Source organism: Tauraco erythrolophus, chromosome 11 (genome assembly GCF_009769465.1).
Source record: "Tauraco erythrolophus isolate bTauEry1 chromosome 11, bTauEry1.pri, whole genome shotgun sequence".
Lineage (NCBI taxonomy): Eukaryota > Metazoa > Chordata > Aves > Musophagiformes > Musophagidae > Tauraco > Tauraco erythrolophus.
In genome coordinates, this window is record NC_141475.1 from 1,081,361 (window position 1) to 1,097,023 (window position 15,663).

General features: G+C 57.6%; 1 protein-coding gene across 1 annotated transcript; it reads left to right on the plus strand.

The window, feature by feature from the left end:
- The first annotated feature begins 294 nt into the window (after nt 1-294).
- Nucleotides 295-9,386, plus strand: PTTG1IP (PTTG1 interacting protein). The gene is made up of 7 exons (XM_086618546.1): nt 295-370; nt 3,469-3,521; nt 4,478-4,586; nt 6,967-7,072; nt 7,180-7,245; nt 7,880-7,926; nt 9,343-9,386. Exons 1-7 carry the CDS (start codon nt 295-297, stop codon nt 9,384-9,386), a joined length of 501 nt encoding a protein of 166 aa, XP_086474672.1.
- The last annotated feature ends 6,277 nt before the right edge of the window (nt 9,387-15,663 follow it).

Consider the following 15,663-nt stretch of genomic DNA (forward strand, 5'->3'; position numbering starts at 1 on the left):
TCCGCAGCTCCTCCCGCGGGGATCGGGCCCCCTCCTGCGGCCGGGCCCGGGGCTGCGCGGGGAGCGGCGGGCGGGCGGTGTGTGTCCCCCCCCCCACCCCCGCAACCCCCGGCGGGCTCCGGCAGCCCCGGGGCCCCGCGCTTTGCGGTGAAGGACAACGCGAGCGGCTCCCCCAGCCCCGCGGCTCCCCCGGCTCCTGCAGCCGCTGCTCGGTGGCCGCCGGGAGCCGCCCCCGGCCCGCCCCCGCGCTCGGCGCTGCACGGCCCCGCGGCGCCCGCCCCGCCCGGCTCCGCCATGGCCCCCGTGCTGCGGCTCTGCGCTGCCCTGGCCCTGCTGGCCGCCGCCGCCGCCGCGCAGGACGTGGCGGGAGGTAAGTGCGGCCCCCGGGCACCCCCCCCGCCCCGGTGCCACCCGCCCTCCCCGTCAGCACCGGGGGCTCTGAGCCCCGCGGTGCCGGCGCTGCTGGGTGCTCCCCCCCACCCCCGCGGCGGGTGCAAAGCGGGTGCTCCCCCGGAGCACCCAAAACTTGTGGCTTTGGGACCCCGCTTTTCCGAGGGCTGCGCTCCAGGAACGTGCTGGGTACGGGGTGGCCACTGGCCAGGGCTCTGTGACCACTCAGGGTGGGGAGGGCAGGTCTCCCGTCCTTGCTGGGGGCTCTGTAGGGCGCGATCCTGCGCGGCGCGGGGCACCAGTGTGTCCCTCTGGGGTCTGGAAGACGGGGTGCTGGAAGAACTCGATGCTTTTCCAGCAGCTGCAATGTAACTGTGCGTTCGGTGATGCCAACGGCTCGGGTGGCACTTGGGTACCTGTCCTGGGCAGGGGGGATGTGCTGGGCAGCCAGGCTCCCACCAATGGTCCTTCGGAGGAGGTCCTCCATCAGGACAGGGGAGCTTCAGGCTGAGAGCTTCAGACCAGGAATATGGGTGCCATCGGATGTGGGTGAGGAGGAACGGCTGGCTGACTGCTTCTCCTTGGTGGGTGGAGGGTGTAGCGTAGCCCCACGGGTGCCGTGCCAGGTAGAAGAGAAGCTTTAGCAAAGGGTGGGGATGGCCTCCTTCAGGGATGTCCCAAGAAGTCCACCCACCCTTCTGAGCGAGGAACTGTTCTCCACGTGACGACCAGCCTTCTGACGGCTTCGTGATGGCTCTGGCCAGGAGGGGGGTAAGGAGCAGCATGTGTTTTGCTGGCTTCCTTCTGCCCCAAGCCACTCACTTCACATCTCTTACAGCCAAGTGGCAAAAGCGTTACGCGGGAGGCTTCTAGCACAGCAAGAGCTGCTCTCCCACCTCTGTCCCCAAGGACTGCAGTGCTTCCCGTGCCATCCTATGGGAGTTGGCTGGTCCCCTGAGATTGACTGTTCTGACAAAACCCCAATCCTGAAGTCCTTTAAGGCCCTGGAAACACCCCGTTCCTGTGCAGCTATAAAAGGGTGGCTTTGAGATAACGGCTCAGAGGATGAACCCCAGCTGGGGGTGCCAGGAGAGGGGACATTCCCGGGGGAAAGCACAGCATCATAGAATCATGGAATGGTTTGGGTTGGAAGGGACCTTTGAGACCATCTAGTTCCAACCCCCCTGCCATGGGCAGGGAAACCTTCCCCTGTACCAGGTTGCCCAAAGCCTCATCCAGCCTGGCCTTGAACACTGCCAGGGATGGGGCATCTACAGCTTCTCTGGGCAACCTGTTCCAGTGCCTCACCACCCTTAGAGGGAAAAATTTCTTCCTTAGATCTAACGGAAATCTCCCCTCTTTCAGTTTAAAGCCATCACCCCTCGTTCTGTCACTACACACCCTTGTCCAAAGCCCCTCTCCAGCTTTCCTGTAGCCCCTTTAGCTACTGAGAGGCTGCTGGAAGGTCTCCCTGGAGCCTTCTCTTCTCCAGGCTGAACAGCCCCAACTCTCTCAGCCTGTCTCCAGATCAGAGGTGCTCCAGCCCTCAGATCTCTTTGTGGCCTCCTCTGGACTCAGCAGGAAGCCCAGTTAAAACCACAGGCTCCCCTTTTGCCAGCGGACGGCCTCCGGCGGCGCGCGGGGGCTGTTTTGTGACCCCTCATCAGCAAACAGTGTCGGGGCAGCACAGATGCTTCGATGCTTTTCCGGCCTCGCTTGGAGAAATGGGGAAGATGCAGCTTCCTACAGTGTTTAAAATCTCGGCCTCTCGGGGCGGTGAGTAAACACCCTTATCGCAGCGATGTTAATAAATTGCCCCGTTGTCTGGAGGGCTGCGCCAGGCATGTGACTGCTGACAGTGGGTCACAGCTGAGGGCTCCTGCCAGCTGGAGAGAGAGAAAATGCAGCTTTGCTGCTTGTGAACGTGGAAAACAAGCACCTCTGGGACTGATTTATTTTTTTATTTCCCTGATTAAGGTGCTGCGAAGCAGTGATCCTTCTCCCACTGGTTACTGAGCAGTCAGGCAAATTGGTTTGTGTTTTGGTTTGGGTTTTTTTTTTTTTAACCACAGTCAGACAGGCTGATGCTTCGACTCTTCAGGCAGGGGTGAGGATCAGCCACGATCCTCAAGGGCTGGCAGACCACCCTTCCTGAGGATCTCAGGGAGCACACCAGGGAAATGGCAGGCGAGTATCCTGTAGGAAGACTTTCCCGAAGAGTTGGCGCTGCCGGGAGCTGCAGGTGAGCCCAGGAAGATGCCTGGACTGGGCCACCTTGTCCTGTGTTCAGACCCGATCCGTTCCCCCCGCCCGGCTGACCTGCATCGCCCGGCGATGCCATCGTCCGTGGTGGCACTGGTGCCAAGAGCCACCCATGTCTATAGAGCTGGGGGGTCTTCCTCTGCCCACATGGTGGTGAAGTTCTGAACGTGGGTGTGGATATCGGCTGCGGTGCTGCTCCTGTCACCTGGAGCGGTTCTGGCTGAAGGAGGGTTTGGATGAGTCGGCTGGGGAAGGGTACAGCCCTTGTGCAGCGAGAGGGTACGGGCTCCTGCGGGGACCGTGGCTGCGTGTCCCCCCTTGTGCTCCTCTGCTTCTGCTTTTCTTGGTCGTAACTTCCTTGTCTGAGTCTTGTTTGCTTGAGCTGCTCCGTCATCCGGTGATACGGGACCGCACCGCCTGCCCAGTGCTTGTCCTTGTCCTCGTCCTCGTCGGGTCCCTCCGGACTGACCTCAGCTGTGTCCCCCGGCTGTCCCACTGCCTGCCGCCCGCAGCAGATCCTCAGGCTTTTAGGGAAATAAAATCCAGGGAGAGGAACTCGCAGCTCAGGGCTTCGGGTCAGCGCGGGCAAGGTGGGTGGCTTCCATCCACCTTTGGGTCTCCCACCATGGCACTGAGTGTGCTTTGAAGCTGGCAGCTCTGGCCGCAGCATTACACTGCATTGCCACTGCTCCGATGGCAGTGACCACCTCCCGGAGCGGGCAGAGCAGCGGGCAGGAGTCGGAAGAGCCCGGAGTTTTAAACCACCGAGAAAACTCTTCAAAGTACTGAGATGTCTTTTTTTTTTTCTTCCCGTAGATTGTCACCAGTATACGAACAGGAGCTGTGAGGAGTGTCTGAAAAATGTCACCGTGAGTAGCAGCAGTAAAACTCCCAGCTTCTTACAATGCCTGAAAACGTAGCGTGGGCTTTATGGGGCTTTTATGGAGCGGTTTCCCTCCTGGACGTGGGGGCCTGCTCCCTTGCCCTTATCCTGAATGCCCTGCAAATGCCACCCACCCATGATGGTGAGAGAGCAACCCCCCTTGGTGCTCTGGGAAGAGGTTGTTAGAAAGCCCTTGGGTTTTGTTCTGTTTTCTTTCGAGTCGGGCAATGGAATTGCCAAGCTCCTCCTCACAGCTGGGAGATGCCATCATGGGGATGGGCATGGTGAAGGAGCCAAGTGGGCTGGATGGGCTGGTCAAGCTGCCCCTCCGTGGGTCTGTGGGTGCCGTGGCACTGGGTGGATGTGGGATATGCATACCTGTGTCCTGCCAACCTCCTCCACCGCCTTATCTCTGATATCAGCAAACTTGAAGTTGAGTCAGATCTCATAGCTGACTTAGCCAGAACCAGTCTGACCAAAGCCAGCCGAACGCTGGCGTTGGGGGTTGGAGCCACCAGGAAAGGGGAGAGGAGGGTGCAAAGCTGCTGCAGGTAGCCTGGCTGGGACCAACTAGTGAGGTCACACACAAACCTCTCCTGCTCACCAGCTCTGTGTTGGGTGGCTGTCCCAGAGGCTTTCTTCTTGTCCCAAAAACGCTGCATGGAATAACAGAGGATTTGGTGATTGCTACCATCTTGCAAGCCAGGAGAAGCGTTCTCAGCATCTTTGCTTGCTCTAGAAATCCACGCTCCCCTCGCCTGCCTCTCCTGGTGCAGGCAAGCTCATGCAGCCCACGCAAACCAAACGGGACTCCTGAGCATCCCATTGCTGCTGGGTGGTACCTCAGTGGCCCTGTTGCTGCGGCTAACGAAGCAGAGCGCGGCTAACCGGCGGTACTGCCGCGCACCAGTAACGCTGTGCTGCCCGGTTCCTGTGTCCCAGTGCCTGTGGTGTGCCAGCAGTGGGAAGTGCCTGGAGTACCCCGTCCGAAGAGTCCTCCCCCCGGCCGACCTCTGCGAGCTCCGCTCCGCGCGCTGGGGCGTCTGCTGGGGTAAGTGGATCGCGCTGGGGCGACGGCTGCGCGATGGCACCGGCTGGCGCTGGTGGCAGTGGCAGCGAGGAGGTGGTGGTGGTGGCAGTGGGAAGTTTCCCTTGCCTCGTTTTCTTGCCGCCGGAGTAGCGATGACAGGCTGAGGTCAATCAAGGTCCTGCAAACTTCCTGAAGCGTGGGCGAGGAAGCGGAGCATGAGCAGTTCCTACGTTCTGGCAAGAAGGACCCGTGGGGTGTTAGCTGCTCTACACTCCTCACGCTTTGGTGTGATGGAGGCTTCCAAGCACCTTGGGAGCAAGAGTGGAAGGTGCTCTGTGGACAGCTTGGTGCAGGCAGGACCCAGCTTTTGGAGGCTGGGGCAGCTAGGAAGCAAGCTGAGGCTTGATTTCTCTCCTCTGTCTCCTTGATGGAGAACTTGGAGTTGAATTGTGGTCACCTGGCATCTGTTGTGGGTAGAGGAGAGAGCCCAGCCTCCCGCACAAGGGAGTTAAAACTGCTCCCATACCTTGTGGAGGAAGAATCTCCTCTTTGTGAGCACTACTGTATGCTTTTCTGAAACTTGTGCAAGACCTTGAAATACTAGTTTGTGTGCGAGTGCCTTCACAAAAGGTTTCATTATAGAAGAACACATTCCTTTGCTGGCAAAACTCGCTTCGGAGGAGATTAGTCCTGGGGGAGATTAGCTCTTAAATGAGCCTGTGGTTTTGGTGCGTGTGACTTAAGCCTTTGTCATCAGGTGGTGGAGCGCCCGGTGCTCTGCCACGGTCCTCTCTCTGCGGGAAGGGGTGGTCTGAACCCCAGGCTCACCCTGAAAGCTGAGGTGCCAGAAGCACCACCACGGACCTGCGCTGGTGGAGGAACTCCCTTTTGAGCTGAAGAGCCTGTTTGGGTTTGTCTCACCCCCACTGGGCTGATTTCAGATCCCTGGCTTTCGGGCTCTCCCCTACACGACTCTGTGGGTCCGGCGCAGCGCAGCTACCCAGGGAAAGCTTTGTGTTGCTCTGAGATGTGACAGTGCCGTGGACAGTCAGGTCTCAAGTACCATCTTTCTCAAAGCCTCACTGGGAACACAGACCTGCAGACCTCCCTGCTGCTGGGTGACCTTGCTGGTCTTGCTGGTGGCTTGCTGACTACTGGTCTCACTGGTGACCTGCCAGGCCACGGCAGCTGCCTGCGGTTGGTATCTGGAACCGCGTTCTTTGTGTGGGGCTTGCCACGATAGCCTGGGTAGGGATGTGGTATGATCTGAGAGTCAGTTGTTGGCAGTGATGGAGCTCTCCACTGCAAGCAGGAGCTGGAGGCTTTGAGAGCAAGTTCAGTGGTGAAGTCGGCTCAGCCTGGAGCACCCCAGTGCTGAGTCCCAGCAGCGAGGGGACAGGCAGGCATCTTCTGAAATGCAGCACGTGCAGTGCTCAGGCTTTCCACTCCACGGTCTGAGCTGCGTGGAGAAGACATTGGAGATGCCCTGAGCAGGCTCAGGTGCACTAGGATGGACTTCTGCAACTTGGCTGCTGTGTGCCAAGTGGCTCCTAAACAATTATTTCCACAGGCCCAAGTCTCTGAACAGTCTGAATCGTACTTGGAGAAACCCCTCTTTGTTGCAAAGGATTGCAGGGGATGTCTAGAGATACGGCCCTTTCTTCTGGTGTCTCTGCTGCTGTTACTGCAGAGGCTGAGTAGGACGGCTGCCTCCCCGGGGCCAGGGCTCAAGGCCGCTGCTTCACCACCACATCCCGGCGGGTTTTGCGCTGTGCGTGGGCGAGCAGATCCCCCGAGCCCTGGGGAGATGTGGTGGTGTGGTACATGAAGCAGCCCTCCACCTTCAGCTGCTTCAACAGCACTGCTGGCCCCGAGCCGATAGATCCCAATGGATCTTGTCCTGCTTTCCTCTCACCCAAGGACTCCAGACACCCGTAAGTGCCTCCAGTCCGCTGTCGTCTCATCTCAGATGACTTCTGAGGCTGCCCCGTGCGGGCAGTGACCCCAGTGCCAGCGGTGGCCTCTGTCAGAGGTTGCTCCTCAGCACTGAAGCCTCTAATGCTCTTTTTTTTTTCCTCTTGATGGGTGACTGATCACCTGGATTAGCGATTAAGACAGCTTTGCTCCTTTTTCTGCCGGAGGAGTTTGACCCGAGTGTGTTCGTTCCTCCCTTTCTTCATAGCCAGTTAGCAGCTGCGTGTGCTCCGTTGGTGCCTACGTGCTGGTGCCAACTCTCGCTCTACCTACAGATAACCATGTCCATCTTGCTTTCCCAGGCTGTTACGCGCGTCTCCAGCCCAGTGACTGAAGCTGCTGGTGCCAGTGGCTGTCTGCTTGTAAATACAGTGACTCCAGGCAGCCGTGTACTTGTGTGCTAAATGTCTTTTGTCGAACCCTTTAGTGAACTTTGAAGCCCTGATCATTGCGATGTCTGTGGTGGGAGGAACGATCCTTATCATGTTGGGGGTCTGCTGCTGCTGCTGCTGTTGTAAGAAAAAGAGCAAAAAGCAAGTATCGGAGGGGTTCCCTGTTCTCTCGGGATGGCTCAGATGCAACCACGTGCTGTTGCAGAACTGAGAGCCGAGCGCCGCTAACGGGCTCTTCTGTCTGTCAGGCCAGACAAGGATGACGAGAGAGCGGCCCGGGAGCGGGAGAAGAGGCGAGTGCGGCAGGAGGAGAGGTGAGACTGGCTGCGAGCACTGCCTCAGGCTGCGGAACCATCTGGCTCCTGTCTGTACCATCAGACATGAGGCCAGGAGGCACGTGGAGCTCAACACATGCGTCACTGGCTGCTTCAACCCAAGCTCAAACGTAAACCTCACGAGCAACGTCTTTCTGGGGTGCTTGTGGATGCAGCATCACGACGGTGATGTGTATCCAGCTCCCTGAGGGCTGCTGATGTGCGGGGGCTCTGGTGGTCCCCAGTGCCGCGGGGAGGTGGGTGGTGGGGGGTTGAGCAAACCTGGCAGTGTGGAGCTCCCTAGGTTGGCGTGGAGCTCCCTAGGTTGGTGTTGAGCTCCCTAGTTCGGCATGGAGCTCCCTAGTTTGGTGTGGAGCTCCCTAGGTTGGCGTTGAGCTCCCTAGGTTGGTGTCGAGCTCCCTAGGTTGGTGTCGAGCTCCCTAGTTCGGCATGGAGCTCCCTAGGTTGGTGTGGAGCTCCCTAGGTTGGCGTTGAGCTCCCTAGGTTGGTGTCGAGCTCCCTAGGTTGGCATGGAGCTCCCTAGGTTGGCATGAAGCAAGGAGCTGTAGCTCTTCTTGCTTGGTTTTATGTTGCCAGTCACTGACTCGTGGTTTTTCTGTTTCGCTTCTTGCAGGAGAGCAGAGATGAAATCACGGCACGATGAAATCCGAAGGAAATACGGTACAGTGCTGATGCGAGCGATCCAAGCTAAGCTTTAGATCGAGCAGCCTCAGTAACTGTGTTCCTTGCTATGGTTACAGCTGGAGAGGAGACCTGGCCAGTGGGGAAAACACAGTCTCCACTTCCCCCGTCTCAGTGACTTGCTCTCTTTTCCTCTGGGAGCAAGTGTAGAGATGCTCAGGTCACGGCGTGAGACCCCACGCAAGCGCTTCTCCTCTTGGGCAGGGAAGAGGGAGCGTTTAATGCTCCCTGGGACCTGTGTCCTCTGAGCTGACCACATGGGTCAGCAGCCTGGGGTGGGGGGCCGGGTGGGTGCCCACAGCTGCAGGAGCACGGAGCAGGTACCAGCCAGACCACAGAGCCGGTCCTCTGTGCCAGCAGCGGTTCCCTGGGAGGTGGCTCAGTCCCTCGGCGGCGCTGGGAGCTCACAGCCTCCCTCCTGGGGCTGGGCTGTCCTTCAGGTGAGTCCCACGGCCCCGGGGCAGGTGGGGACCTGCCTGTGGGGGACAGCAGCCTGGAAGGAAGCGAGGAGCAGCCAGTCACTCAGAGCTGGTGGAGGGATCTCCCCTCCCTGCCCTGGGTTGCTGGGGGCTCTCCCAGGGTGGCCATGGAGCAGGGAGCAGTTGGGCTCATGCATGTTGAGTGCAGTGGTGTCTGGCTTTTGGGGGGGCTGGAGGGAAAGCTGGAGACCCTCTGCCTGCTGCTGCTGCAGGTCCAGGTTGAGATCCAGGGGGCTCTGGCTGGGCTGGCTCTTCTGGGGAAGGAAGAGCAGGCAAAGCTGTGCCTGAAGGAGATCTTGGTGGGGGAAGCATCTGCTCATGGAAGTGGAAGATCTGTGCTCCAGGACTGTCTCACCATGTCAGGGCTCTGCCACGCTGCAGCCAGAGTTTGCGATCTCGTCCTTTCTGGCAGTTTCTCCTCAAAAGCGTTGGGCTGGGAAAGCAGCCAGGAGAGTGGCACGGGGGCTTGTCGCTGGCCCAGAAGTCAGCCCCATGCCCTGCCTTGCTGTCTCCCAGTCTGAGCATGTAGGAGCAGGGGAGCAAGGTCTAAGAACAGTTTTAATTTAATTTGGGTCTGTCTCTGTGCTTCCAAGCCCAGTCCCAACAGAAGGAGCGTGCAGAGGGGTGCTCTGGAAGATCAGGCGTGCTGCTGGACCTGGACTTTCTGTGGACTCCCTAGGAGAGGAGTTTGCCATCAGGTTGAGCTTCTTAGTGGGTGTCTCCTCTTCTGCAGAGGAGAGTGGAATGGCGCTGGCTGCATGCATGGCTCGAGTAAGAGCAGGTCTTTTGGAAGGAGTGCAGGACGGGAGGCTGGATGAAGCACAAGTGACAAATTGTTGTCACCAAGAGCAAGGTTTGTTGCTGGCCGTGACTGGCATGGCAGCTGCTGTCTGAACGAATCTTTCTTCTCTTCTAGGCCTGTTCAAGGAAGAGAATCCTTATGCAAAATTTGAGAATTAGCATCTCCGGACCTGCCCACCCCAGTGAACAGTGCCTTCCCGCCACGAGGAGACCACCATGGTGCCACTTCCCCCTTCAGCTGCCGCAGAAGACGAGCCGAATGCTGGGTGGCATCCCGACATTGGGTTTGTTCCACAGCTTTGCTCTTGCTCTGCTGGTGCAGGAAAACGTGGTGGCAGTACTGGAGGACGACACATTTCTTCTCACTCACTCCTGGGGTGGTAACAGAGTACAAAGCAATGCAAAAAACAGTCCTTGTCCCTGGCCAAGGGCAGAAGTGACCTTATGCATCTTTCTTGCACCTGCTTCACCAAATATCCTTCACGCACACAGAGCCAGGCTCTTCTGTCCCCCCTCTTTCTTTTTCATTTTTTTTTCTTTCGGTATAAGCAAAAGTCAGCAAGAGTTTCTTGCCTCGTTGGTCAGCAGGAGGCCTTGGCTGTTTCTCCAGGTGCCTGTCCCTGTCCCTGCACATTAGCATTCCTTTCAAAAAGCACAAGTTTCTGGTTATCTCGGGCCTCCAGGAGGAAGGTCCATTTGCACGTTCTCACTTGCAACTAATCCGGGGAAATGACCCAACTCTCCTACCTCTCTGTGCCTTTCTAGAAAGGTGGTCTCCTGGGCTTGGTGGCCACGGCTGATCACAATTCTGTAGGATTCAGATGCATTTACAATATGTTGACTAGATATTAAACTGATTCGATTACTATCCCAGTCTGAAAGAGTTTAATTCTGCGTCCACGCCAGGTATGAGTTGGCAGCGATGGCTGATGGTGTCGTCACCGTTACGTGGCCCTGGCATGTCGGGCCCCGATGGGGTGGCGGAGGGAGGCAGAAGCAAGGCTGCCTTGAACTCTTGCTGGGCTTGAAAGGAGGAGTTTGTTCATGGAGATGCTCAGTTGTTAGGAAAAGCCGGGTGTTGAGACTAACGCTGCTCCCTAAGAAAGGAGCTGGGTCTTTGTGCAAGAGCATGGCCTGTGTCCCCCAGCACCCTGAGAGCCCTTGTCTAAGTGGGGTGGGCTGGGGGCTCCGGGCAGGGTTGGGCACAGACTGAACCCTGTGCTGTGTACCTGCCTGAGGGACCTGGGGGTGGGGAAAGGAGGATGGATGGGAGCCGGCTGCTCTTATGTGGTCCCGTATCTGACCAAAATTGGCTCTGCAGCTCTGAGCCTTGCATGCAAGCAATACATCTACCTCCATAGTTTGGCCTGAGAAAATCTTGCCGGCTGCCTTCTGCCCGGTGGGCTGGCTCGTGCCAGGCTGCAGATTTCTGTGGGCTTGCATAAAACACTCCGTTTGCGGTGCCAGGCTTACAGCCCTCGGACACAAACTGCTCGAGCTGAACTTCTGTAGCTAAACCAGCTGTGAAACCTGGCTGCTGCGCCCGAGCCGTGCGCTGGCTGCCAGAACCTGGCTGGCTTCTGCCAGGGTGGTCAGAGGTGCAAGACTTGCAGGTGATTTTTCTTCTTTTTCTTTCTTTTTTTTTTTGATCTAGGCTGTCTCTGGCTGCTGCCAGAAGATACTTGGCTTCAAGAACAGTGAACGATTCTGCTAATAGTAAGCACCTGCTCTGTAATGGGCTCCTGTTCGTGTGACCAAGGCTGCAGTGCTGGGAGAAGGGCTGAAAGAGGAGGGTCAGGCTCTCATGGGTGCTCTCCCAACTTCTGTCCTAGCCCGTTGGACTGGCTGGGCAGGGGCTGCGTCCCGGTGCTGCAGGTCAAGAGCTGTGGGATGCAGTGACAGCATCTTACCCGGCTGTGCGTGGCTGGGAGATGCTGCTTTAAAGAAAACCCAATGCCCCGCGTTTGGTGTGGAGCTCCTCGTGCCAACTGCCCTGTGTGCATGGAAAACATCACATGGAGCCCTGTAAGAAGTGAAAATGTTGCTCGAGATCCTGGTGGTGCCCTGTGCTTTACTGGGTATGCTGGCCAGGAGGGGCCGTGGTCCCCTGCCAACCAAAGAGACGGGGGACCCTGCGGGAGCGTTGTCTAAGAGCAAGCGATGTGTGGGGCAGCGGGTGCTGAACCACAAAGCTGTTGGAGCTGCCTTTACCCATCCTGGGCTGCGATGGGCTCTGGGGCCCATCCTGCCCTGGGGATTGGAACCAGTATAATCCCTTTGGGCTACCTGAGCACTTCCACTGGCCCCGCTCCCAGCGCTAAAGGGTGGTGCCTCAAACACCCCCTGTGAGTGGGTGTCGTGGGTTAGGCCGATCCGGCAACTAAACCCACGCAGCTCTCCCACCCCAGTAAAATGGAGAGGAGAAAAATGTAATAAAAGAGCTGAGGGTCGAGACAGGAACACAGCAGCACCCACCAACCACGGTCCCGGGCAAAAGAGGCTGTTTTCTTAAAGCAAAACTATTTATTAACAGCTGCCTAGAAAGAGAAAAGCACACAAAAACAGTTACTTGGGAGGATAACAAGAAAACAAGATCAGGTCTTAAAAAAAACAACACACCTCCCCGCCCTTTGCCTTCTCTTCCCGGCTTTACCTCCTCCCCCCAGCGGCGCAGGGGGCAGGGAATGGGGGGGTGCAGGTCAGTTCATCCCATGGTGTTGCTGCCGCTCCTCTTAAAGGAGCAGGAGCCCTTACACCATTGTCCCTTGCTCCAGTGGGTCCCCTACTCACGGCGAAAGCGTGAATCCTGCCCGCTGGGAGGCAAATCCTTACCCCATCGGATTGCCCCAGTGCGGGCTTTACCAGCCCTGGGCTTTTAAGGAGCTGTGGCCACTCGCCCTGCCGTGGGCCATCAACAGACTGTAAATGCCTCCGGCGTGGGGCGGCACAGCGACCCGAAACGCGGCTCCGCACGGACCGAGATGCGCAAATGCGCCTCGCCCCGTGCCCGGGAGTCACAGCAGGCTCCGGCTCGGGCATCTCCTGTAACCAAACCCCTCCCCATCGGCGGGGGCATCCCACGGGCTCGAGATGCACCGTGCTCAGGCTCTGGCATCTCTGCTCGACGTGGGTCCTCCACGGGCTGCGAGTGGGTCTCTGCTTGCCCCACCGAGGGCTGTTTGCAAAGGGGCTGCTGGCAAGGGGGACTCAGCCGCGGCACACGTTGTCCCGTTCCATCTTCACTGACCTCTGATCTGTGCGGCCGTTTCTCTCCGATCTCAGCCCTTTCTGGGTGAACTCGGCCCGGTGGGCGCCCCGGCAGCGGGGCTCTCCCCGAGTTCCCCACGCGGCTCCGCCGCCGCCATCCCCGACGGGGCGGGCACCGGCCCGGCCGGGCACCGGGAGCGGGGGCCGTGCCCCCCTCCCTTCTCCTCGCCCCTGGGCACAGGCACACACCTTTCCGGTTCCTTTGTCCGACGTAAATAGGGCAATTCGCAGAGGCGCCGATTGGCTCAAGCCCCGAGGGGGATGTGAGTCCGGTGTGATGGGCAGCTTCTGCCACCCGGACCTCCCCCCCCACTTCAAACCATAACAGTGGGTCCCCTTGCCAGGACCCCACTTGTTAGAGCCGATGTTCTCTGCTGAACCAGGGCAGGAGGGAGACCTGCCCAACGTGGGGAACCAGGAGCCTGCCTGGATGGAGCATAACATCTTTGTTGGAGACATGGACAGTGGGATTGAGTGCACCCTCAGCAAGTTTGCTGATGACACCAAGCTGTGTGGTGTTGTGGACACGCTGGAGGGAAGGGATGCCATCCAGAGGGATCTGGACAGGCTGGAGAGGCGGGGCTGTGAGAACTTCATGAAGTTCAGCAAGGCCAAGTGCAAAGTCCTGCACGTGGGTCGGGGCAATCCCAAGCACAAGTACAGGCTGGGCGGAGAATGGATGGAGAGCAGCCCTGAGGAGAAGGACTTGGGGTGCTGGTGGATGAGAAGCTCAACATGAGCCGGCACCGTGCGCTGGCAGCCCAGAAAGACAACCGTGTCCTGGGCTGCACCCAAAGCAGCGTGGGCAGCAGGGCAAGGGAGGGGATTCTGCCCCTCTGCTCTGCTCTCCTGAGACCCCCCTGCAGTGCTGCGTTCAGCTCTGGGGTCCCCAACATCAGAAGGACATGGAGCTGCTGGAGCGGGTCCAGAGGAGGCCACAAAGATGATGCAAGGGCTGGAGCACCTCTGCTCTGGAGACAGGCTGAGAGAGTTGGGGCTGTTCAGCCTGGAGAAGAGAAGGCTCTGGGGAGACCTTCCAGCAGCCTCCCAGTACCTAAAGGGGCTACAAGAGAGCTGGAGAGGGGCTTTGGACAAGGGCCTGTAGTGACAGGACACGAGGCAATGGCTTTAAACTGAAAGAGGGGAGATTTAGATTGGATCTAAGGAAGAAATTTTTCCCTCTGAGGGTGGTGAGGCACTGGAACAGGTTGCCCAGAGAAGCTGTGGCTGCCCCATCCCTGGAAGTGTTCAAGGCCAGGTTGGATGAGGCTTTGGGCAACCTGGTGCAGTGGAGGGTGTCCCTGCCCATGGCAGGGGGGGTTGGAACTAGATGGTCTCAAAGGTCCCTTCCAACTCAAACCATTCCATGATTCTATAACCATGCCCTGGGGACAAGGAGAGAGTGTGCCATGAGGCCAGGGCAGCACCAGTTACCGCTGGGCAGAGGGGCTGCGTCCTCTGCTTGCATCCTAGGCTCCAGCATCCCCAGCCTGGGCGCTGCCTTCCATGGCCTGTGACAGAGTTTCTGCTCATTTTTCTAATTACTCGTGTGACGGTTGCTGTGTGCAGGTATTGTGTGGCTGATGTGCTGCAAAGCTGGCGATCCCTTTGGCTCAGCTGGCCTGAGGCTGGGTCCTTGGGTGACTGAGACGCCTGCCCATGTGTTGTGCTTTAGCCTGGCTGGAGCTAAGCTACCACCCAGCCACTCACTCCTCCCCCTCAGTGAACTAAAGGGGGGAAAAACATAACCAAAGGCCTGGGGCTCGAGATAAGAACAACGAGGGATCACCCACCAACCATGGCCCTGGGCAAAACAGACTCAGCTTGAGGACAAATCAATTTAATTTGCTACCAATCAATTCAATTTGTTACCAATCACATCAGAGAGGATGATAAGAAACAGCCAGATCTTAAAAACACCTTCCCTCCACCCCTCCCCTCTTCCCAGTTCTACCTCCTCCCCCCAGCAGCGCAGGGGGATGGGGAATGGGGGTGGCAGGTCATTTTGTCACAGGCTGTTTGTTTCTGCTGCACCTTCCTTAAAGGAGGAGGACTCCTCACACTCTTCCTCTGCTCCAACGTGGAGGCCCTTCCCACAGAAGAAAGCTCTCCATGAACTTCTCCAACATGAGTCCTTCCCGCAGGATGCAATCCTTACTTAGCAGATTGCTCCAGTGCAGGCTTTTCCCACGGACTCATGGCTTCTTAGGGCAGAGCCACCTGCTCTGGCATGGAGTCCTCCGCGGACTGCAGATGCATCTCTGCTTCACTGTCGGTCTCCAGCAGTGTAGGGAATCTTCTCAGTTCACCCTGTAGCCAACAGCATATTCTCCGGCCAACGAAAACAAATCCTCATGGAGAATCCACTGAAAAGATTATCTTTTTATTATTTTTTTTCTCTCAGAAGATGCTAAGTCTGGCCTGATGGGAACAGGTAACGTTCAGAACAGCAGATCCCTCCTCAGCCTGGAGGCTTGCAAGGGGCTGATCAGGACGAAGGGAGAGCCCGTAGCCAGAAGCATTGTACAGGGTCCCTCTGAGGCAAAGGTGCTTCCCCCATGTGTAGATCCTGGGAATTAGAAAGGAATTTCCTCCATGTCATGTCATTCCTCTTCTTTCTGCTCAATCTTTGAACCAGCACAAAGCAAGAAGCCGAATTGATGGTTGGAAATGAGATTCAACAACCTGTTTTCCCAAGCAGCTACCTAAATGGCTTCAGAGTGAGGCGATACCTTGAGAAAAGCCTGGCGTATTCCCCAAGGCATTCAGCTCTCCAGTAAGCCACAATGGGACACCTTCGCACGACACACCATGGTTTTAGGGAAAAAGAGAGTTATTAAACTTACTTGAGCATTGCTTGGCATTTGGACATGTGGGAATAGTTCATTCTAGGGAACCTCCTCCCCGTATCATTCCTTCTGCCTTGTGTCAACTGTTGCAGCCAAGTGATTCCCAGGAACGTTCAAAGAGTGCTCCCATTGCAAAAATGCCAATGCTAAAAGAGCAATGGAATTCAAATAGGAAGATGTTCAGAAGACTTTTACACAGAAACCATAACATTATCTTGACCAGAAAAGTATTTTGGGATCTTTACACTAGCTTAGGAAAAGCTCGAGAGCTACGGATGTATCTTCGTCGTCCAAACTCCCATGCGTGGGCAGCACCTGAG

What these genes read in the sequence shown, in the direction of transcription:
- PTTG1IP (XM_086618546.1), top strand. Translation starts at nt 295, where the DNA reads ATGGCCCCCGTGCTGCGGCTCTGCGCTGCCCTGGCCCTGCTGGCCGCC. An exon ending in GCGCTGGGGCGTCTGCTGGG is followed by an intron (nt 4,587 to 6,966) that starts GTAAGTGGATCG and finishes CGAACCCTTTAG; the next exon opens with TGAACTTTGAAGCCCTGATC. An exon ending in TGAAATCCGAAGGAAATACG is followed by an intron (nt 7,927 to 9,342) that starts GTACAGTGCTGA and finishes CTTCTCTTCTAG; the next exon opens with GCCTGTTCAAGGAAGAGAAT.